This window comes from Carettochelys insculpta, chromosome 11 (assembly GCF_033958435.1).
Source record: "Carettochelys insculpta isolate YL-2023 chromosome 11, ASM3395843v1, whole genome shotgun sequence".
NCBI classification, from domain to species: domain Eukaryota; kingdom Metazoa; phylum Chordata; order Testudines; family Carettochelyidae; genus Carettochelys; species Carettochelys insculpta.
Window position 1 is genome coordinate 20,728,461 of NC_134147.1, and position 22,945 is coordinate 20,751,405.

The window sequence follows — 22,945 nt, forward strand, 5'->3', positions numbered from 1 at the left end:
TGTGCGCCTCCCAGCACAGCAGTGGCCTAGCTCCCTGCCCTGTCTCCCCAGTGAGGAGTGGAAGGAGGGGTGCATTGAGGGTGTTGTGTTTGGCTATGTGCCAGTGCACCATATGTCTGTATAGGGGAGGGTTGTGTTGGGGGTGCTACTTCACAGACAGTTGTGTGTTTAGCTACGCTAGGGGGATTTGCAGTGAGGTGTTGCACATATGTGCGGACAGTGCTTGTGTGCATTTGAGTACAAGGGTTTTCGTAGGAGGTGTGCACATGTACACATTCTTAGCTTTCAAGGCCAGCAGGGACCACTGTGATCATCTAGTCTGACCTCCTATACAACAAGCCAAAGGCTGCTCTGAGCCAGTTCCTGGATGAACTACAGCAGATCTTTCATGGAAAAACATTGGGTCTTGATTTAAAGGCTGCCAGCGAGGTTGATTCTTCTGCCACCCATGTAAACTGTTCCATGGTAACTCTCCCTCACTGGTAAAAGTGGGGGTCTTATTTTTAGTCTGACTTTGTCCAGCTTCTATTTCCAACCCTGGCCTATTGTTCTGCCTTTGTCTATGAGATCTAAGAGCCCATTATCAAATTTCTGCTTCCCTGGAGGTACCTACAGATTGCGATCAAGTCATTCCTTCACCTTCCTTTGTTAAGCTTAATAGACTGAGCTGCCTGAGTCTCTGGCTATAAATTTACCAGCTCTTTAATCAGTTTCTTGGTTATCTCTGAACCTGTGGGCTCTCCTCTTCAAGTTATCAATCTTCTACCTCATTTGTGGGCACCAGAACCCCAGTGATGTTCACAATGGTGCCACATGCAGGGGAAATGCAGTTCTTCTTCTGCCACTGAGATATCCTTGTTCCTACCACTGAGTCCAACATTGCACTGGGTGGTCATGTTCAGCTAATTGGCTTCCATGACCCCAAGTCTTTTTCCAAGTCCCTAACTGCAGGATGGAGGCCCCCAGCCTGTCAGGATGGCCTATGTTCTGTGTGCCTACATGGAGCACTTTTCACTTGCAGCGTGTGCCTGTGTATCAGTAGTGTGTGTGTGTACAGTTCATACAGAGGGGAGGGGTGGTGGGGCTGAGCGTGTCTGGAGGGGGCAATTTGGTGTGAAAACCCCCCCACAGTTGGCTTCCTCTGCAATGCAGCCAGGTTCCGAAGTCAATCCCAGTAACTCCCACTTCACCCCCCTGTGACTTCCCCTCGCTTCCTTTCCACCCCACTATTGCTGTCCCCTGAGGATCCACGGGAACCCCCTCTCAACCCCCCACACCCCCCACCCATCCCTTGAGGATGCCCTCCCCCATTCCTGTGCCTCCTCCAAAACCAAAGCTATTAATGAATGGACAGAGGCTCCCACTGGTGAAGGATAGGCCAAACCCTGACAGCACCGAGCAGGGAGACACCCCCCAACACACGGAAGAGACGCACACCCCCACACAACCCAGCACAGACACAGTCTGTAGGTGCCCCCCAGATAGGGTTCCCCTCCCCGCCACCTCTCTCTGTGGAGTGGCAGGAGGCCCTATGGATGGGTGGATGTGAATAGGAAGGGAGGCAGGTAACTGAAGGTTTTCTAAAGCGACCCCTTTGTGCACACTCCCCACCTGTCTCTGTGTTTCACACACACACCCATCACACCTGCCCCCTCCCCCAAACACACCCGCCTCTCTCTCACACTCAAACACACTGGTCTCCCTCACAAGTGCAAACATCCTATCTGACACACCCCCTTTCTCTCCCTCACACACACCTACTCCCTCTCACCACCCTTTGTCTCTGACACACGCTCTGGAGCACCCCTCTGTCTTGTGCACCCTCACACCCTTTGTCTCCCTCCCCACCACCATGCCCATTGTCTCTGTCACGCAGCCCCTTTGGCTCGCTCGCTGTCTCTAGCATGCCCCCACCCTGTCCTCCACTAGTCACAGTCCCCTCATTCTTTATCTCACACTTGACTGTTTCACACACCGTCGTCATCTCTGCCTCACACCTCCTGTGTTGCACTCACACACCCCTCCCTGTCTCACACACTAGAGCTCCACGGCTCACCCATGCACACTATCCATGCCCTCTGTTGTAAGCCCTTGCTGGCTCACACTCCTGCCCCTCACACTCACACCCCTCCCTGTCTCACACCTCCCAGATGTCACACGCCTCCCTTTCTGACACACTTGCCCCTCTGCCTCACACACACTCACCTTTCCCTATTTCTCACGTGCTACGCCTCCTGCCTCACCCATGCCCGCCATCCATTGTCTGTCTTAAGACCATCCTGGCTCACACTCCTACCCCTCATACCCACACCCCTCCCTGTCTGACACACTCACCCCTCTCTGCCTCGTGCACACTCACCTTTCCCTATTTCTCACACACTACATCTGCTGTCTCACCCATGCCCACCACCCATTGCCTCTGGCTCACACCTTCCTTGTCTCACACTCCCACCCCTCGTACTCACCCCGCTCCCTGTCTCACACACTCATCCCTTTCTGTCTCACACACCTACACCTCCACGTCTCACCCGTGCACACCATCCATTGTCTCTGCTTAAGCCCGTCCCTGTCTCACACTCCCACCCCTCACACTCACCCCCTCGTCTCTCCCCCATCCCCGTCTCACACACCCACCCCTCCGCGTCTCACCCACGCGCCCCCTCCATCGTCTGGGACTCACGCCCTCCCCGTCTCACACGGGCAGCCCCTCGCGCCCGTCCCCGCCCCTCCCGCTCCCGCTCCCCGGCTCCCCATCACACCCCTCTGCCACACTCACACGCGGTTGCGCTTGCGCCCCGGCTCCTCCTCCCGGCGAGTTGCGAGCGGGGCCGGGGCTGCCAGCCGCGGCGGAAGGACCGGGGCTGGGAGCGGAGCGGGCGCCGGAGCGATGGGGGCCCGGGTTCCGCAGCGCTCCTAGGCGGGCGGGTCCCCCCCGATTCCTCTCGGCGGCGCCCCGGGCTCATGGGCGGCCGCCCGGGCTGAGACCCCCCGCGGGACGGGCTCGGAGGGACCCAGGCGTCCTGGCACCATGGCGTTCACCTTCGCCGCCTTCTGCTACATGCTCACCCTGGTGCTGTGCGCCTCGCTCATCTTCTTCGTCATCTGGCATGTGAGTGGGGGCGCACGGGGGTCCGGCGCGGGAGGGGGGCCGGGAGCGGGGGCTCCGGGCTGCGGGACGGGGGACGGGAGCGGGGGGTCCGGTATGGGGTGGTCCGGCCGCGGGAGGGGGGACGGGAGCGGGGGGTCCGGGCTGCAGGAGGGGGGATGGGATGGGGGGTCCGGGCGCGGGAGGGGGGGATGGGATGGGATGGGGGGTCCGGCCGCGGAAGTGGGGGGTCGGGGGCTAACGTGTTCCCCTGCCAGGCCCCCCCCCGTAGATCGGCCGAGGGGGGCCTTCACCCTATTGGTTCTGCCCCCTTCGTGGGGTTCGGGCTCGGCTGGCTCCCTGCTCCCGCACCCCCGCGCCCGGCTGTGCCTGCCTCGCCAGCCATCCCCGCTAAGCACAGAGCAACCGACCGTTCCGCTCAGCCCCCCCGCAGCGCCCCCCGTCCCCGGGCTCTGCCCCCCGGCCGCTGCCCGCGGGCTGTCCGGCACCAGCCGGGGGTTGCTCCCGAGCCCGCGCTGGCGGGAGGCGCTGGGCCGGAGCGGAGCTCCCGTCAGTCTCCGTGTGCGGTGTGGGGGGGGGGCTTGGAGCCGACGTAGCTAAGAAACTCGAGGTTGGGGGGGGGCCGCTGGCGGCGCTGCCCCAGCCCCCCTCAGTCGCGGCTCCCACTGTGTCCCACCCCCCGGCTCTTCCCGACTGTCTCCCGCCCCCTCTCAGCCGGGGCTTCCCCAAATTGCACCCCCCCCACTGGATCCCTCTGTCCCAGCCCCTTGCCGTGCAAGGACCCCCACTTTTCCCAGCCGGATCCCCTGTGGATCCCCCAAATGCCCTCCGCTGAATCCCCCCCCCTTTGTTCCTCGGCTGCTGCATCTCCCGGGCTTCCCGCGATGTAGCCCCCCTTCTCTCAGCCGTAGCTAGGGAACCTGGCGCTGGTTGCCATGGGAACTACATCTGTTTACAAGATGGGCTCTGGGTATCACCAGCTGGGTGGTGGGTAACTCCTCGGGGTCTGGGGGAGGGATCCTCATGGCTGCCCTTGATGGCCCTGCAACCCAGTGCCCCCGCCTCCACCCTGTCTCCCTGCCCCATAGTCCTGCAGCCCCCTGCGCTCTCAGCCTGGCCCTCCCCCCACTGGTCTGGTTTGGCTTCCACTGCATAGAGAGAGCCAGGCCCTGTCTCTCCTGTTCTCCACATCACAGCCACTACATGGGCCTCCCGGTATAGCTGTGCCACCCCCCTCCTCCCAGGGGCACCTTCTTCTGCCACGGGAGGCCTCTGACCATAGCAGTCTGGGGCAATGATCTTTCCAGTAGTCAAGGGTGAAAGTGTGGTTGTGGGTGTTGAGCGTGAGGGGCAGCAGCAGGGCTGTGGGGTGGGGCAAGCCCAGGGCTGGGCTAGCAGGAGACTGTGGGGCAAGAGGGAGGGGCTCCAGCAGTGACAACGATTCAGGTGGCCCTGGGAGCTGCCAGCTGTTTGTACAGAGATCCCTCCTCTGGTGCTGAGATGCATCCAGCTCTGGGGTGGTGCATCGGGGCCATGCGTACAGCAATCCCTTGGCTGGCACTGAGAGGCAGCAGCCTGGGCGATAACAGCAGAGGGACACACAACAGTTTAAGAGAGACAGTGCAGCAGAATCCAGTCTGGCTGAAGAGCGCCCTAGGTGGACCCAGGAGAAGAGCTGGGTGTGAGTTGCATTTCCTCTTTCATGGCAAATTCCACTAACGCAACATTTCTTCTGGACCAGCAGCAAAATGTTTTGAAATTGCCCGCAAAAGAAAACGTTCCCCGGTGCCCGCAAAGGCATCTGCGTTCAGTTCTCATTCAACCTTTTCCACCAAAGAAATCATTTGGTTAGTCTTTCAAGTGCTACGTTTCTGCTCTTGCTTGGAGTACAGACTAACATGAAGACGTCTGTTACCAGCCAACTTTTAATGCTTTTCTATCCGAGATCCAGTGGATTTTGTGCTGAAAAAATCAATCAAACGCCAAAGCATTTCGTCCAAACTCGAGCAACCAGGCGGTTCAGGTTTGGACAGCAAGGGCATTTTTCAATCAAGAACCAATGGGACGAAAACTCAGCTCCATTCAGAAGGAAAAGGGACTGTACCAAACAGAAAGAGAGCCACTGACATGCCAGAGTTTTGTCCTGTTCTGCTACCAGAATCACAGCACCCCCCTGCCCCTCTGCCCTGCTCCATGCAGCCCAGCACCCTCTGCTGAGCCCTCTGCCCTGCCCCGTGCCCGAACACTTCTGCAGTGGGGTCAGCAATGGCTGCAAGGAGGACGTTGCCCACCCCCCGGCCATTGAGTCCCTGCCCTGAGCCCTTCAGCCCAACATCCCTTACTGATGCCTTTCCGGTGCACAGCAGTGGGGTGCTCAGGGAGTGCAATAGTGGGCACTGAGCCCTGGTAGTGGCTACCCCAGATGGCTGTGGAGCTAGAGGTACAGGCTGTTCTGGGGCTTACTGGCCCCTCTGTCTTGCCCCCCAGGGGTCCAGCTGGTAAAACTGTGTCACTGTCAAGTCTGCCAGTGCTCACTTTGTGCCAGAGCTGAACCACGGCACCTCTGAGCCAGGCAGTTCCTATTTGGGCATCTCTGGGAGGGGCAGTTCCTAGCCGGGCATCTCTGGGCTGGGCAGTTCCTAGCCAGGCACCTCTGGTCCAGGCAGTTCCTAGCTGGGCATCTCTGGGCCGGGCACCTCTGGGCCGGGCAGTTCCTAGTTGGGCATCTCTGGGCCGGGAAGTTCCTAGCTGGGCATCTCTGGGAGGGGTAGTTCCTAGCTGGGTATCTGTGGTCCAGGCAGTTCCTAGCTGGGCATCTCTGGACTTGCTGCCTCAGTTCTGAATGTAAAGAAATTGCTTGAGCCCAGCACCTTTTCCATTACAAATTACTCACTGGTCCCTGCCCTCCCCAGCCACAAACTGTCTTCCGCCCACTGCTCCAAGGCCACACAATGGCCCATCCAGCCCAGCAGCCCCAGGATGGGCCAAGGGGGTGCTCACTGTGGAGCTCCCCTTCTGTTCTCTGCTGGGGGGGGTGGGGGTTTCATTTAGCTCCATCACCCCGTCCGTCAGTGACCTTTCCACCCTGTCCTGCGTGGGGCTTGTCCCATTCCCTCATCCCCCACTGGGGAGCCCTACAGCTCCAGCTCTAGAGGTTAAATGGAGGCGAGGGGGGGCAAAGACTTGTGCAGGGGAGCTGGGAACAGAACCCAAGTGACCTCAGCACCAGCCTGGGGCTCCCACTCCCCTGACAGCAGGGCTTTGCCTGTGCAGGAGCTGACACGCTAGCTGGACCCCTGGACAAGGCAGGTGCGAGCCTGGCTCTGAGACAGGGCCTTGGGTAGAAGGGGTGGGGCTGGGGCAGCCAGTCCTCAATACCACCGGGCGTGTGCCCTGCCCCTCCCCCCAGCTCTTAGCACTGCCCCCTCGAGTGCTCTGCCCAGCACTCCAGCAGCAATTTAAAAGGCTTCATCTATTATCGGTGGCTGCAGCTGGGAGCCCTGAGCCCTTTTGAATCATTGGGCCCTGGACAAATGCTCCCTTTGGTGCCCCCTGCCCCCATATTGGTAGGCCTGGATGAGCCCAGGTTTCTGCACATTGCATGGGCAGGTCTCAGCTGAGCTCCTGACAGGGATGGGCCACCTTAGGCCCCCAGCGGTAGGCAGCCCTCTGGCCAGCAGGAAGCCCTGGGGCTTAAGGGGTCTTCAAAGGTGAGAGGGAGTCCTGCAGGGTAGAGCCCAGCAAATACAAGGGTGTCTGCTCTACATCCCCAGGTATGGCCGCAGATCTCACTGCGGAGCTCCATGGCTCGTCTTTGCAGATACAGCTGTGGATGTGGATACGAATTCTGCGTCTGTGCTGGGGGAGTCCTGTGGGGAGGGCCAGGGGAGCTCCCCAGCCAGGGACCTGCTCTTCATAGGAGTGATTTACTCTGGCTGTATCTGCCAGCCACAGGCCCCCCCGGCCCCAGACTCAGAGCCCAGGCGATGTGGGATCTCTGTGCCTGACCCCTGGGAGCAGCAGTGACAGTTCCTCCTGTGGCTCCCCCCTCCCACTGGAAACCATCCCGTTGCCCTGGCGACCAGCTCCCAGGCGGCCAATGGTGAGCGGGTCGCACGCTGGGTTCTCTCACTCCCGTTCCGGGCAGGTGCTGGGCACGGAGGCGTCAGGGTTGTGTGGCACCAAAGGGCTGGGTGGGAGCGTCTCCTGCCTGGCACCAGTCAGGCCCTGCCAGTCACCTGCCACCCATGGGGAAATGAAGGGGGTGGCGTTTGTAGCCATGCAAAGCTGGCACCCCTCAGCCCTAACCCATGGCCCCAAACTCTGCCAGCACCCCTCAGCCCTGACCCACAGCCCCCAGCTCTGCCAGCACCCCTCAGCCCTGACCCACAGCTCTGCCAGTGCCCCTCAGCTCCAACCCACAGCTCTGCCAGTGGCCCTCAGCCCTGACCCACAGCCCCCAGCTCTGCCAGCACCCCTCAGCCCTGACCCACAGCTCTGCCAGTGCCCCTCAGCTCCAACCCACAGCTCTGCCAGTGGCCCTCAGCCCTGACCCACAGCCCCCAGCTCTGCCAGCACCCCTCAGCCCTGACCCACAGCTCTGCCAGTGCCCCTCAGCTCCAACCCACAGCTCTGCCAGTGGCCCTCAGCCCTGACCCACAGCCCCCAGCTCTGCCAGCACCCCTCAGCCCTGACCCACAGCTCTGCCAGTGCCCCTCAGCTCCAACCCACAGCTCTGCCAGTGCCCCTCTGCCCTGACCCACAGCTCTGCCAGTGCCCCTCTGCCCTGACCCACAGCTCTGCTGGTGCCCCTCAGCCCTGACCTACAGCTCTGCTGGTGCCCCTCAGTCCTAGCCCCCAGCCCCAGAAGTGCCTCTCAGCCTTGACCCACAGTTCTGCCAGTGCCCCTCAGCCCTGACCCACAGCTCTACCAGTGCCCCTCAGCACTGACCCACAGCTCTGCCAGTGCCCCTCAGCCCTGACCCACAGCCCCCAGCTCTGCCAATACCCCTCAGCCCTGACCCACAGCTCTGCCAGTGCCCCTCAGTCCTAGCTCCCAGCCCCACCAGCGCCTCTCAGCCCTGACCCACATCCCCCAGCTCTGCCAACACCCCACAGCGCTGAACCCCAGCTCTGCCAGCGCCCCTCAGCCCTGACCCACAGCTCTGCCAGCGCCCCTCAGCCCTGACCCACAGCTCTGCCAGTGCCTCTCAGCCCTGACCCACAGCCCCCAGCTCTGTCAATATCCCTCAGCCCCGACCCACAGCTCTGCCAGTGCCCCTCAGTCCTGACCCACAGCCCCCAGCTCTGCCAGTGCCCCTCAGCCCTGACCCACAGCTCCCCGCTCTGCCAGTGCCCCTCATGCCCACATATCTGCTATCCCAGCCCTGAGATTCCCTTCCCTGCCTCCCTCCCATCACACACAGACACCTAATCTCCCCCCGGCCCAATGCCTGTCACCAGTTTGTGCTGGTCACAGCTCAAGTGAGGGGGGGGGTTGGCTCCTGTCTAGGTGCTGGTGAGTGAGACGAATGTGTAGGGTCTCAATGTCATTACATGGGGGGGCAGACTCCCCACCACGGGAGCGGCAGTTAACTGGTCCAGCCAGCCATCTCCTTACTTTACCCCATTCCTTGCACCCTGCTGTCCCAGCTGGCCTGGCAGGCTGGTCCCTGGGCTCCGGCTGGGGACAGGGGCTGAAGCTGCAACCCTCCCCTGCCAGTCAGAGGAGCCGCTTGTGAGGGTTGCTAAGCAACCCTGACAGGTGCCTGTAGCTTTCATTGTTGCTTTGACAGGTACCAAGTGCAGCTCAGCTCTGACTGTGGCTGGAGAGAAGCCCAGGGGTGGGCTAGTAGGGGGCTGTGGGGCAGGACTGGGGGGCATTAGAAGACCTGGGAGGCTGGGGGAGCCCAGAGCTGTGTTAGCAGGGGCTGTGAGTCAGGATTGGGGGGGCATTAGCTGAGCATAGGGGGACCTGGCAGGGAGAATAGAGCTGGGTTAGCAGGGAGCTACAGCCAGGGTTGGGGGCACCTGTGGAGCTGGTGGGGGCAGGGGGAGCCCACAGCTGCATTAGCAGGGGCTGTAGGTCAGGTTTAGGTGGGCACCAGTACAGCTGTCTGTCGCTGCCCGTTAACTGGGTGTGTCTCTGCTCTGAGACCCTATAACCTGAGCACAGGCGTGGCTGGGGCCAGTGCCAGGGAGCCGGGGAGCTGTGTGCGTGCTGGTAATTGGGCCTGAGTGTGATGAACCTGCTCCTGCTTCCCAGGGAGGGGGTCAGACTTGGGGCTGGGGGGAAGGAATCTCCCAGACATACCTGCTGGAGGTCCCAGCAGCCAGACGGCTCTGTTTGGAGAAGCCGGGAGTGGGACACAGGCCCTTCCCGGCGGGTTGAGGGGGTGGAGGTTGGCTCGGAGCCAGACAGGGGCTTGCTACAGGGACCGCCCCCCACTGTCTCACACCGGATCTGTCCCAGCCCCCGGAACTTGGGGAGGCGGTGGCTGAGTCACCCCACTTGGCTGGGGCTCTGGGGCTGGCTGTTCCAGAGCCGACTGTGCTGGCAAGAGCCCAGGCAGAGCCATGTGGAGTCGGGGGAGGGAGCTGCACCCCAAGGGAAGCAGGGTCCCTTTGCATCCTGCTGGGAATTAATTTCCCTGGTAACGCTCAGGGGAGGACGGATCCAGGCTTCTCAAGGGGCAGCTGCAGGTTAATGGGGGCTGGGAGCCAGACTCCGGCTCTGATCCTTGGAATTTTTATTCTCAAAGCTGAAGTGCGAAGCAGCTGAGACTGGTGAGTGCCTCTCGGCTTTGCCTGCAAAGGGGGGTTATTAAGCAGGGAATCTTAGCAGTAAACGATCCACCTGGGCCTCCCCTCCCCACACCCCACATCTATCCATGAGCCAGCCAGTCCCCTGGCCTTAGGGCTGGATCAGAGCCAGAGACCCCGGAGGGGACTGCTCCATGTCCCAGTCTCAGCCCTGGGCCAGAAAGAAATGGAAAGCAGAGGTGTGTGTGTGCTGGGCTGGGTACTCCAGTAAGTGGGGTGATGTGCCCCTCACTCGTTTCATTAGCACTCAGCTGGGGGCCGGGGGGAGGTCTCTCTTACTTCCCTCTGCAGCTTGGCAGGCTGGGGTCTGATTTGCATATGTAAATGAGATCATGTGGGACGAGGCCAGACATTGCACAGGTGGGCCTGCCATGCTCTCAGCCAGCCCCACCCCACGGCTTGCGTGACTCCCTCACCCTGCATCTCACTGGGCCCTTCCCCCAGTGAAAGAGGAGCCCCCATCAGCAGGCTGGGGGAGGGCTCCCTGTGTAGATGGCTGCTGTGCCCCACTGGGCAAGGAATCCCTGGTTATACGCCCCCCCTCAGCCCCAACCCCGGCTCGGCGTGTCCCAGGGCCAGGCCGCGTGGCTCTGTCTCTGACCCTACTGTCCCACCCATACAGATCATCGCCTTTGACGAGCTGCGCACAGACTTCAAGAATCCCATTGACCAGGGGAACCCGGCGAGGGCAGTAAGTCAATAGATGTGATGGGAGAGGTGTGTCTGTCTCTGTGTCCATCTATGTCCCACCTTCCCTGCCCCGGCTTATGGCCACCCCTCCCCGCAACGTTGCCTGTCTCAGTGGTGTTTTTCGGAAGGGTGATGTCTGCTCATGCGCCCTGGGCTGTGGCAGCGGCTGGGTTTGCGACCGTGTGGGGTGGGCTCCGAGGCGCCTGGCTCTCTCCTGGCTCAGGGTGCGGAATGGAAGCTAGGGCATCAGCTCTGGGACTCCTGGGTTCTCTCCTAGCATGCAGGAGGGAGTTGTGGGGTTTGGGAGCTGGGACGCCTGGGTTGGGCTGCTCTGAGGTGTGTGCTGTTCCAGTGGCTTTTCCAAAGTCCCCAAAGTTCCCACCAGCCCCTGGGGGCAGGCTGCCAGGCTGTCAGTGCTGTTCTGGGGCTGAGATTTCAAAGGGCTTCTAGGGTTCTGAATCACCCCACTTGGAAATGCCCCTCCCTACTGTCCCCTCCTCTGCACACCCCCAGCCTGGCCCCGCTGCCTGCTGCTTTGCTGTCTTGGCTTGTCTACATCAATCCAGCTGCCTGGGAGAGTCAAAAATCACCTCTCGGCGCTGCTGTCCCTCTGTGCCAACCCACATCCCCCCAGGAGGCAGCCCTGGGCTTCTCCGCCCTTCCAGCCATGCCAATTGCCCAGGGTCCTGACCTGCAGGCCAGGGCCATGTGCCCCCCCGAGCTCAGATGATTCTCTTCAGCCCCAGCCCACACCCTCAGCCCCCATTCAGATGTGGCCCATGGGGGAGGGTGGGTTCTGGGGGGCTGGCTGTGCTCAGGCCAGGGTGTCAAGGAAGAGCTGTAATTCAAGGTGCTGCCAGTTGCTGAGGGTGCCCTCCTCCCAGGGATCGCACTCTGGGCCCTCACGAGGGGACAGGGCGTGCCATGGGTCACAGTCAGTGGCAGAGCAGAGGATAGAATCCCACTCCTTTCCCAGAGCCAGGAAGAGAACCCAGGTGTCCTGATTCCCCCTCCCCCTTCTGCTTGAACCCCCTCGCCCAGGGTTTGTTAGCCTGGGCTGGGGTCTGGCATGGTTTAAAGGGCAGTGGGGCAGCTCCAGCACTTCCTGTCCCATGGGGCTGGCTGGGCCTTCCCTGCTCCAGGCGCTCCACCTTCTGGGTTCCCAGCCCCTCTCTACCCCAGTGTCGGAGGTCTGGGCAGGCCCCCTCTGAGTGAGTGGCCCAGGAGCCAAGGCAGACACACATTTGCTCCAGTCAGGTGGGTGGGTCCACAACTGAGGCAGGCTGCAAAATGGTGAGCCAAGCCCAGCCAGCCCTGCTGCTGTGGGCTGAGTGCCAGGCAGCGCCCAACCTCCTGGGGGTAGGATCCCGCCGAAACCACCTCAAGGGCTCCACCCCCAGCCTATTTACTGGGTCACACGCCAGGCCTTAAACATTGACCAATGAGTCCTGAGCCCCAAAAGGCTGAGACCACTGCCCCAGGCTAGCCCCCTGCCGCCTCCCCCAAGCCGGGGCTGGAAGCCAGCAGTCCGCAGGGGTGTCTGGCCGGCCCTGGTGGTCTGCCTGCGCAGCAGCTGCAGGAACAGAGTTGCTGGCAGAGGAATTCAGGTCACACTGTGCTGTTTATACTTAGGGAAATGAAATGGGAGCAATGGCCCCCAGTAGCAGCTCCTGCATGGGGGCTCCTTCGGCTTCTGGGATAACTCCGCCCAGCCCAGGCTCCCTGGAGGAGACGGCTGGGCCAGGTGAAGAAAAAACTCCCTGCAGGATTTCCCCATCTACCCAGCCAAGAGCCCAGCAGGGATAGAGTCAATCACTTCCCACCTCAGCCACAGCCTCGGCCTCACAGATGGGAAGCAGAGGCATGGCTGGGGGCAGGATCACACAAGGAGCAGGGCTGAGGAAGGGAAATAGAACCCAGGAGTCCTGGCTCCCAGACCCACTGCCCTAGTGTTAGACCCTTGCTGACCCCAGAGCTGAGGATAACCCTGATTCCCAGCCTCTGCTCCCCAACTTCTTCCCATTCTCCCGCACTTTCTCTTCAGCAACAGCACTGGCTGATGGGAGTAAGTTCAGTCCGCACTCAATGTCAGACCCCAGCCCTGACCCCAGTGCAGCCAGGGGGTGACACTGGATTTATCCCTGATAACCAGTATCAGACGGGCTCTTATCCCATCCCAGTGAGCTGGTGACTTTGGACTTACTGGGGCCCTCAGCTCAGATGCTGTCCCTAGCCCCGTAGCGCTGGGGACGCTGGATCAGTGCTCATTTTACATCAGGGCAGAGCCCCAGCACCTTTACGGTTATAAGGGAGCTGAGCTCAGCCACCAGCCCTCACCTATTGCAATTGCTGGGCGACGGGCTGTACCCCAGGGGATCAGAGATCTTGAGGCCATTGGGGCTGGAAGGGATGAGTTGGGGCATGAAGGAGGAGGCGAGAGGAGGAGCTGGCGAAATGGATGAGGGGGGGTGGAGTCGGGAGGTTGGCTGTGCTCAGCTGGGGGTGTCACCACAGGGTTAATGTGGGGCTCAGCTGTGCTCAAGAGGGGGCAGGGGTCGAGCAGGCGGAGGGCACGTGTGGTGGGAGTCCTGGTTGTAAGTGTCTTCCCTGTTACTGAACCAGCCAGGACTTGGGATTCACTGGGTGGCAAAAGGGCAGAAAACACTAAGGTTTCAGTCCCTCCAAATGAAGGTCACGAGGCTTCCTCTTGTCTGCAGGGTCAGCTGCAGTGTGGGGAGCCCCAGGCTGGAGTTGCAGGTCTAGGGGTGTGAAGGGCTCTGACAGGGCTGTGTGGGGAGCCCAGGGCTGGGGGTGGGGGTGAGGGGCTCTGACAGGGCTGTGTGAGGAGCCCCAGGCTGGGGTTGCAGGTCTGGGGGTGTGAGGGGCTCTGACAGGGCTGTGTGGGAAGCCCAGGGCTGGGGTTGCAGGGCTGGGGGTGTGAGGGCTGTGTGGGGAGCCCAGAGCAGGCCAGCAGGGGCTGTGGGGGCGGCACAGGGACACCAGCAGGGTGTCCAGGGCTCCAGAGTTGAGCTCCCTTTAGGCAGCGTCCCTGTTGGACAGAGCTGCCATTTGCCCGTGTTTGACCGTGTGGTACAGTGTGTCTATGCTGCGACAAGGCTCCCAGACTGACCCCCTCATCTGACTCAAGCTCCTGGGGCTCCCTCCTGCTGCATGGGGTTCCACAGCCCAGGCTCCTGCCTCGGCCCAAACACTGACACTGCAATTTTACAGCCTCACAACCTGAGCGCTCCAGCCTAGTCAGCTGGCGTGGCCTAGCCGTGCACGCTTTATTGCAGCGTCGCCAGGCCCTTAAATCCAGCTCCCAGGCTCCTGGGATCTTCTGAAAATCATGGCTTCCATATACAAACCCCGGGCAAGTTTCTCCCTTGTGGGGAGAAACTGGGTGTGGAAACACGTCGCGGCACCACGCCAACAAACACAAGCCCAGTGGCATATGATTTCAAAGCCAGTCGCAACTCACCTGGGGGTCCACACTGCAGAAACTGGAAACGTAAAGAGTCCCTTTCCCGCTACGGAAAGACAAATGCTGCCGCTTCTCCTGAGAGCTCTGTCTGTTGTGGGCTTGAGTCTTTGTGTTCCTCTGGTGCGCGTGTAGGCTTTCATGCCCGGTGTTTAGGTAGTGTCTTGTCTGTTTGTGAGGGTTTTCTCTCACTGGGTGTGTTGGGGATTACAATACCCGAGCTTGGTGTACTGTACAAGCCCTAACTAAGGTGCACGGTGTATCAGAAAATAGTGTGCGTGATGGAGCCTGAACCTTCTCTGTGGCTTGGAGGGCAAGAAGTGGTACCCCAGAAGCCCTGGAGGTTTGAGTGCCATCTTCCCTTTGGGGCCTCTGCAAACTCCAGCCCCATATAGGGTGTCTTTGTAGCTTCTTCCGCCCCATCCCTGACTTCTTCTCCAGCCAGACTCCAACACACAAAGCTAATTCCCAGAGTGGGTAGCCAGGTAAGCCCTCCCCTCCCTCAATCACCAGACCTCATTCACCGCTCAGAGCTGATGAGACTAGAACCCAGGAGTCCTGGCTTCCCTCCTATCCCATATCCTGCTCTCACCAAAAGGCTCCTAGGGCAGCAGTTCCCAGCCTTTCCAGTAATGTGAGACAAACAATTCCACAGCACACCCACTTTTTTTCCTGCTGAATCGATTGCTCATAAACACCACATTTACTTACATGTACCGCAGGTAAAGTCCTACTGGAGAGGTTTGCAACATAGTAATGCACGCATATAGAGGTCAAATGAATTAATGCTGCAAATCCACCGCAGAATACCCTGTCTTCGACTGCAAGCACAGCCACATTTTCAAATCTGCTCAGCGCCATGCTAGGGATGTTGAGTAATGCAGGAACCACTGAAAGCAGCTCCCCTCCCCGCCAGTCCATTGGAGGCAGGACATGGCATTTAAGCTGCATCCCAGCTCCCTCTCACAGCAGAGAACAGGGGCGGGCATCCCACCGGCTAGTTTGGGCCAGCAAGCAGCATTTCAGCTGCCTCCTGGCGCAAACAAAGTCCTGTGGGGTTGGCATTTCCCCTCAAGGAGGCTCGGCAAAGCACCACCCTGAGGGCAAATTGATGACATTTCTTGGCAGTTCTCATGACACACCTGTGTGCCATGGCACACTGTTGAAAACCACCATCCTGGAGTATAAAGCTCGAAGGGACAATTGTGATCACGTAGTCTGTCCTGCGTATAGCCTGTTCCAGTGTCTAATTACAGGCTAGTAAAGCACTGGAGCAGGTTAGTGGGAGGTCATGGAATTCCCATCAGCTGAGGTTTTTAAAGACAGATTAGACAAGCACCTGGCAGCGATAAGGCAGATTTATCTGGCCCTGCCTTGGGTGGCCTAGATGAGTGTGTTAGGACCATTCCAGCCCTAGGCTATGATGCTACACACAGGCCATAGGACCTCTGCTCATTAACTCCAGGTCTCGCTAGACTAGAGGAGCTCTGTTAGAAAACCAGCCCATTGCGATTTAAACATTGCCACCAACAGAGAACTGGCCACAGTCCTGGGTAAATTGGTCTAATGGTTAAAACTGCAGGTATCTTATCCCCAGTCTGAATTTGTCCAACTTCACCTTCCAGCCCTGGGCTCTTGTTAGACCTTCAGCTGCTCCACTGAAGTGCTGTTATCCCAGTTCTGTTCTCCATCACTTCTAGCCTGTGATCAAGTCGCCCCTTGGCCTTCTCTTGTTACGCTACACATGGAGCCCCTGGAGTCTCTGTAGTCCCTCTCGGAGCTTTTCTCTGAGCCCTCCACTGTCTGAGCCTCCCTTTTGCATTGTGGGCACCAGCGCTGGACACAAGATTCCAACAGCAGCTGCACCGGTGCCACATGGGGAGGTAACAGAATCTCCTTTCACCAAGTTGAGCTCTTCTCTTTGTGCCTCCAGGGATCAGCTTCTCCCTTTCAGTCATAGCTTTGCACCTGGGAGCTTGTGTTCAGCTGAGCATGCACGCCAAGCCTTTGTCAGAGATCCCCCTCCTGAAGGTATTGCCTGCAGGCTTTATTCCTAGATGTGTATGTTTATATTTGCCCATATTACAGCCCACATTATTTGCTCCTGCTCAGCTTACCATGTGAGCCCAATCACTCGCTAGCAGTGACCTAGCTTTGTTATTTATCACTATGATCTGACATTTTCTTCCAGGTCACTGATAAACATATTGATGCGTGTAGGACCCAGGGCTGATCCTGCGGGACCCCACTCGAAACACACCCACTCAGTGAGACTACCCTGTGGCCAGTTACCTAGCACTTAAGCCATTTAATGTGTGCCATACTGGGTTTGTATTTTTCAGGAGTTTTCATCACAACGTCAGGCAGAACCACTGAGAGTCTGGTAGTACCTTAGAGACCAACAGATTTATTAGGGCATAAGATTTTGTGGGCAAAATCCACTTTATCAAATGAACTGGAGTGGAAATGCAAAGGCGCGTGTATAAGTAAGAAAATTCCTGCAGAAGGAAGAATTACTATCCATTGTAAATGAGGGTGATCAGTCAGGGTGACTGTGGACGTTCAGTGTAGCTCGGGGTGCAAAAAGTAGGGGGTGAGCTGGCTCTCAGGCTCATCCATCTCATTAAATATGTTGAAATCTGTTGCTCTCTCTTATGTCTGCATATTCACATTTAAATACCAATTAATACAGTTTTTGTCTTCTACAGACTTATTTTCTTACACATGCCAAAAGGGAGGTGTTTTTTGTTTGTTTTCATATTCACATCATCAAAATTTCCATCAGCTTAGCATACATTAGACAGGTTGTGGGGGTCCCGCTAATTGCAGGGATGAAAAGTTGGGCTGGACTTAAAAAGTTTGCTCACCCCTGAAGCTGCTGTGGAGATGTGAATATCCATCAAAGGGAAGGTACCTCTGTAGAATGTTAACCAACTGAAATCTTTATTGATCTAAAACCGTATAGTTTTGAAGTAGCAAATGAGCTCCATTTCAGCGGTAGGGGAACATTTTAACCTCCCCGGACACGCAGAGAAAGATTTAAAAGCAGCCATCCTTCCATAAAACACCTTCAAAACTCCATTACGAAGAGAAACAGCTGAATTAGACCTCCTTTGCAAATTCAAAACTATACGATTAGGCCTCAGAAAAGATGTAAATTGGTTAACACTCTACAGAGGCATCTTCTCGTGAATGCACATTCAGATCCCTCAAACAGCTACAATTGCCTTGACAGATCACCCCAATTTACCATGGATAGTAATGGCCAGTGCTTTTTAAGTGCTGATACTTGCTGGTACTGAGTACAGGCACCTCAGCAGCCCAGCCGTGGGATTGGTAGAGGAGAGAGGGCAGGGAGCAGGCTTATTACAAAAAAAGCATTGGTAAATGTCTTTCTTTTACAGTCATTCTCTTACAGATATCCTGGCCTTTGTATTTCCACTCCAGTTCATCTGATGAAGTGGGGATTATATCACAAAAGCTTATGCCCTAATAAATCCATTTGTCTGCAAGGTGCTACAGGCCTTCTTGTTGCTTTTTCAGATACAGATTAACACAGCCATCCCGCTGAGACTTTTCTCAAAGTCAGGCAGCACCGAGTCAAATACCTTCCAGGAATTTCCTGCAATGTATTATGTTTATCAACCGATCTTGGACCGTCATAAAAAAAAATATACCCGATTAGTTTGACAGGATCTGTTTTCTATAAACCCACACTGAATGGCGTTAATTGTATCACATTCCAATCATCCGTTATTACTTGGCTCCCATCATCTGTTGCCCTACATCTTGCCTGGGATTGCTGTCACGCTGACAAGCCTAAAATTACACAAGTCCATCCTGTATACATGTTTTAAATATTGGCACAACAGTAGTGTAATGCCTGTCCCCAGGCCCTGCCCCATTGCTCCAAATTGTATTGAAAAACACCAACCCTAATGGTCCAGATAGCTCCTCAGTCAGCTCTTTTAATGCACGTGGTTGAAAGTTATGGAGACTTGCTGAATGAGATAGGTCTAATTTCATTAAGATGCTGTTTAACATCCTCTGAATTACTATCAGAACAAAGTATCAGAGGGGTAGCTGTGTTAGTCTGTATCTGCAAAAACAAAGAAGTCCTGTGGCACCTTATAGACTAATGGGTATTTTAGAGCGTAAGCTTTCGTGGTGTGTCTTTGCTCATGAAAGCTTATGTTCCAAAATATCTGTTAGTCTTCTTGTGTTTTTTATTGGAACAAAAAGTGTTTCATCTCCATCATCTTCATAATGGGATATGAACACATTATCTGGCTTTTCCTCAAAAACAGAACAGAAATATTTACTGGCTGCATTTGCCTCTTCTGCACTATTATTGACAATTCTGCCGTTTCCATTTAGTAATGGACCAATGCCATTGTTTTTTCCCCCAATATTATTGAAAATAATTCCTTCTCTTTGTCCTTAATTCTGCTGACCAAACATCACTCCTTGTGTCCTTTTGCTTCCCTTATTAATCTTCCACGGTTCCTAGCTTCCTAGGTTCATTGCTATTGATTTCCCTTCTTTCTCATTTCTATCTGTCTAATTCATTTGTTGTACAGCTGCCCTCCTTTCATCTGTTAGATAGGTGGGTTCATTCTTGATTGTGGCTTTTTGGGCTTCTAGTAAAACGCTCATGAACGACTCCTAATTAGTATTCACATTCTGCTCATTAAATTCTTCCTCCCAGCTGATTTGGTTCCTTTTAGCTTTCAGCCTTGTGAAACTAGACCTTTTAAAGCTTAAGTGAATACATTGGTCATTTGGAGTCTATTCTGTTTATACATAACAGATGTGAACAAGTCATGATTGCTTGCATCTATGCAACAACAAATTTTTAGTTCTGTGCTCAGTTCCTCTTTATCAGTCCCAATGAGGTCTCACATGGAATTCCCTCATGTTGGATGCAACATGCTGAGTTAGGAAATTGTCATTTATAACACAGAAATGCAAAGGATGATTTAGCACTGACAGCAGGAGACCTGCAGGATATGTCACTCAGACCGACACCCTCATTGAGCATACCGTTTACTCCCCCTTTACTAATTAAAAAGAGCTGTGGCGGGAACCAGACACCCTGTTCCCTACTGGGTGTGGTGGCACAGAGAAGACACCATCTAGAACACGATCAGTTGCTGTATGGCTAGAACATTGATCCTGAAGCATTGTAGTTAATTTCCTTCAGAGCTGTGGGTGACCCAGACCAGCGTAATCCCAGCTGTGACACACCCCTTGCCCTTTTGCCCATTTGATCCTTCCTAAATAGGTTACAACTCTTGGGTTTTTTTTTAACATTCCCACCGCTATCCCAGAGCCAGGTATGGAGCACAGGAGTCCTGAGTCCCGGTCACCTTCTCCCCCACATTGCTTGGATACTCCCCTCTGTTCCTGCCTCACTCCATTCTCCCGCCACTCTCCCCCGCACCCCGTGCCACTCTGAGTCTAATTCCCTGTTTCTTTCCCCACCTGCAGCGAGAGCGATTGAAAAACATTGAGCGGATTTGCTGCCTCCTGAGAAAGGTGCGTCCATGTGTCCCTGTCCCTGCCTGTTGTTTCTGTGTCCCTCCTGTCCCCATGGCCCCATAATCTCTGTCTCTTGCATTTTAGCCACTCCAGTCTCCAGAACAGTCAATGATTGGCCAACTGGCAGCACCTGCACCCTCCATCCCCCTCAGTGCCTGCACCTCTCTGAGCCTCTTGGGAGGTCTGCACCTCCTCCCTGTAGCCTCCCCCTGCGCTTCCTCCCCACAGCCCCCTTCCCATAGCCTCCTGAACCCCCTCACCTGCTTTTACCTCCCTCCCCCATCCTTGGGGCCTTGAGCTCCTCACTCAAGTTCACTTGCTCCCACCCCCTCCCTTCCTAGGCTCCCTGCACCTCCCCCTGACCTCTACCCATGGCTTTTTGACACCCTAGACCACCTTTGACCCCTTCCCCTCATAGGCTCCTTTCCCCACCGCCCCCACAACTCTTCTGACAGGCCCCCTGAACCCTCACCCCTCCTCCAGCCAGTCCCCACCTGCCTTAGGGCCAGATCAGAGCTGCCCCCCCATCCAGTCAAAGGTCCCTGTTCCCTTCTGACCTGAGCCAGCCAGCTCCCTGATGCTGGGGCCGGATGGGAGCTGCTGCCCCTGAGGCAGTGCTGTTGCTTGTGGTAGGGCCCAGCCCTAGCAAACCTGCAGCACACTAATGGGGCTGCTGTGGGGAGCACCCGCCAGTGGTGCTGGGAGGCTGGTAGGGTTACCAGCCTGTGCTGGATGTGTTCCTGGAGGTTTCCTTACCTGACACAATCTTTAACTGCAGATTAATGTTAAATTCCTGGAGACTCCAGGGCAGCCCTTGAGGGTTGGCAACCACAGGGTCAGGGCTCCTGGGTTCTGTTTCTGCACTGACCAGGGCCTGCTCTCCTTTCCAGCTTGTGGTCCCGGAGTACTCCATCCACGGGCTCTTCTGCCTCATGTTCCTGTGTGCAGCCGAGTGGGTCACTCTGGGCCTCAACATCCCTCTGCTCTTTTACCACCTCTGGAGGTGAGCAGGGTCTGGGGCCTGGGAGCCAACACTGGAGAGGGCAGCTTGGGGGGAGGGAGTAAGGGGCATAGACAGAACTGGGGCAGGACTGCACAAGGTTGAAGGGGGTGGGGGGGTGGCTGGGCTAGAAGGAGGCGTGGCAAAGCTGGGGGCATGGCTGGGCTAGAAGGAGGCGTGGCAGAGTCGGGGGCGTGGCTGGGCTATGGGGGGGTGTGGCAAAGCCGGGGGCGTGGCAGAGTCAGGGGCGTGGCTGGGCTATGGGGGGTGTGGCAAAGCTGGGGGCATGGCTGGGCTAGAAGGAGGCGTGGCAGAGTCAGGGGCGTGGCTGGGCTAGTGGCAGAGTCAGGGGCGTGGCTGGGCTATGGGGGGTGTGGCAAAGCTGGGGGCATGGCTGGCCTAGCAGGGGGTCTTTCTCAAGCACATGCTACAGGAAGCCCCCTTGCCTGTGGGGTTTGGGAGGACAAAGACACTGTGTGAACTCCTGCCCCACTGCCCCCCAGGTACTTCCACCGCCCGGCAGACGGCTCCGAAGTGATGTACGATGCTGTCTCCATCATGAATGCTGACATCCTCAACTACTGCCAGAAGGAGTCATGGTGCAAACTAGCCTTCTATCTGCTGTCCTTCTTCTACTACTTGTACAGGTAGGGCTGTGACACAGTCTCTAGGGTGTGCTGACCAGGGCTGAGATGCTGCCTCCTCTGGTGTGAGACATGGGGAGGCTATGCAGGGACCCCTGTCCCCATACACTGTCTGTGGGGTGGGGTGCTGCTGAGCCCCTGTGCACCTCATTCCTGACCTGCAGCTCCATTGCGCTGCTGCATTTCAGGGTGTCTCTGTCTCTTTCTCTCCCCAGTATGGTTTATACTTTGGTGAGTTTCTAAGAGGACTGAGTGGGGGACCCTACATTTCTCTCAGTGGCTGCTCCCGGACTCCTGGGTTCGTCCCCAACCGGCTGTTCCTAGGCGAGTGCAAGAGATGCTGGGAACGCAGGAGGGAGGCCCTGAAAACCCAATCCCCCCATGGGCCTGAAGCGCCACCCCCATGGATTTGCGACTGCGCCCCATCGCTGGACGACTCGCAGGACCCCACGTTCTAGGGCCACCCCTCGTTTTGAATGACTCCGTGTATCCTGCTGCAGTGCCCGTGAGGAAGGGAGCATCACCTCCCAGACAAACCCTCCCCATTTCTGTTGTGGGGGCCAGGGCAGGTGGGACCCCTTTCTGCAGCTGCAACACTCCCCATTGTGAGCCGGTTTGTTGAGGGCTGGGGCACCCTGCTGCACAGGAACACCCATTTTAGAGGGCAGGGAGGGCTGGGTGCTGGAGCCCCTCCCCTGCAGTGTCACGATATGGGGGTAAGGTTGTCAAGGTGGTGCCCCAGCTCAGGGCCAGTGGGGTTATTCTGTTGGACACGGTTACCTCTCATCCGGTGGGTGTAATCCACCCAGGCTCTTCCCACCACTTCTGGGGCACAGTCCCTGGCCCCCCCCAGCCCAGGGTGGTCTGAAACCCCACCCACGCCAGGGGTATTTCTATGTGTCTGTAGTGTTTAATGCGTTACCAGGAGTTATTGTCCGGCGTGGGGGCTGGTGGCCCAGGGGTGCCTTATCTAGGCCCCGGGGTGGAGGGAATCAAGGCTGAACAATGACAACCCCCCCCACCACCACCAGGTCACCCGGCCCCCAAAGTCAGGCACCCCGCAGCCCTGCCTCCTCATTACCAAGCTGGCAGGGGGGGAGGTGAGGGGCACTCACATGTGCCTCAGGTCCAGGAGAAGTGGGGTCGGGGGGTCACCATGTTTGAGGGCCCCCTGTTATCCTGATTTGGGGGCAGGGTCCCTGTGCAGAGTTCCCCATTAGCGCTCTTGGGCAGTTGTTCTGGGCTTAGTGCTGCTGGTGCTGGGGAGTGGGACCTGGAGTCTTCGAGGAAGGGGAGTCCACCACCACACCATCTGGGGTAAGCTGCACCCCAAAAGGGACCTAGGTGCAGAGCTAGCTACAGGTGTTGGGGGGGCATTGCTCCTCCTTGGCCCTCCCCTTCTCCCTACAGGGCATTTGTGTGTAAATGAAGCGTTGGATAAAACATCCTCAACTTTGTGGCAAAAATAAAACCTTGCAAAAAAAACAAAAAAAAGCCCTCCCTCGCCTAGTGGCTGCACATGGACCATGGGGCCAGCCGGGCACGCAGGCACCAAGCTGCTCCGGGGGTTGGGGGGGGGGGCAGGAGGAGGCCTCCACTCAAAGGGGCTTCAGTGCCAAGCCAGTACCCTCCCCTCTGCTTCATCCTACTCCTTTCTGTCC

The 22,945-nt window shown here is 57.4% G+C and overlaps 1 protein-coding gene across 2 annotated transcripts; it reads left to right on the forward strand.

Annotated features, from left to right (window-relative positions):
- The first annotated feature begins 2,793 nt into the window (after positions 1–2,793).
- CNIH2 (cornichon family AMPA receptor auxiliary protein 2) lies at positions 2,794–22,736 on the forward strand. 2 transcript variants are annotated; one of them, XM_075005423.1, is made up of 6 exons: positions 2,794–3,109; positions 10,551–10,619; positions 19,590–19,637; positions 20,531–20,643; positions 21,144–21,287; positions 21,500–22,736. In XM_075005423.1, the coding sequence occupies exons 1-6, from the start codon at positions 3,029–3,031 to the stop codon at positions 21,525–21,527; spliced, it is 483 nt and encodes a 160-aa protein (XP_074861524.1). In that variant the 5' UTR covers positions 2,794–3,028; the 3' UTR covers positions 21,528–22,736. The 2 variants fall into 2 exon arrangements, with proteins under 2 accessions (XP_074861524.1, XP_074861525.1); XM_075005424.1 differs by lacking the exon at positions 10,551–10,619.
- Positions 22,737–22,945: the final 209 nt, after the last annotated feature.

What these genes read in the sequence shown, in the direction of transcription:
- CNIH2 (XM_075005423.1), top strand. Translation starts at nt 3,029, where the DNA reads ATGGCGTTCACCTTCGCCGCCTTCTGCTACATGCTCACCCTGGTGCTG. An exon ending in TTTGCTGCCTCCTGAGAAAG is followed by an intron (nt 19,638 to 20,530) that starts GTGCGTCCATGT and finishes TCTCCTTTCCAG; the next exon opens with CTTGTGGTCCCGGAGTACTC. An exon ending in TTCTTCTACTACTTGTACAG is followed by an intron (nt 21,288 to 21,499) that starts GTAGGGCTGTGA and finishes TTCTCTCCCCAG; the next exon opens with TATGGTTTATACTTTGGTGA.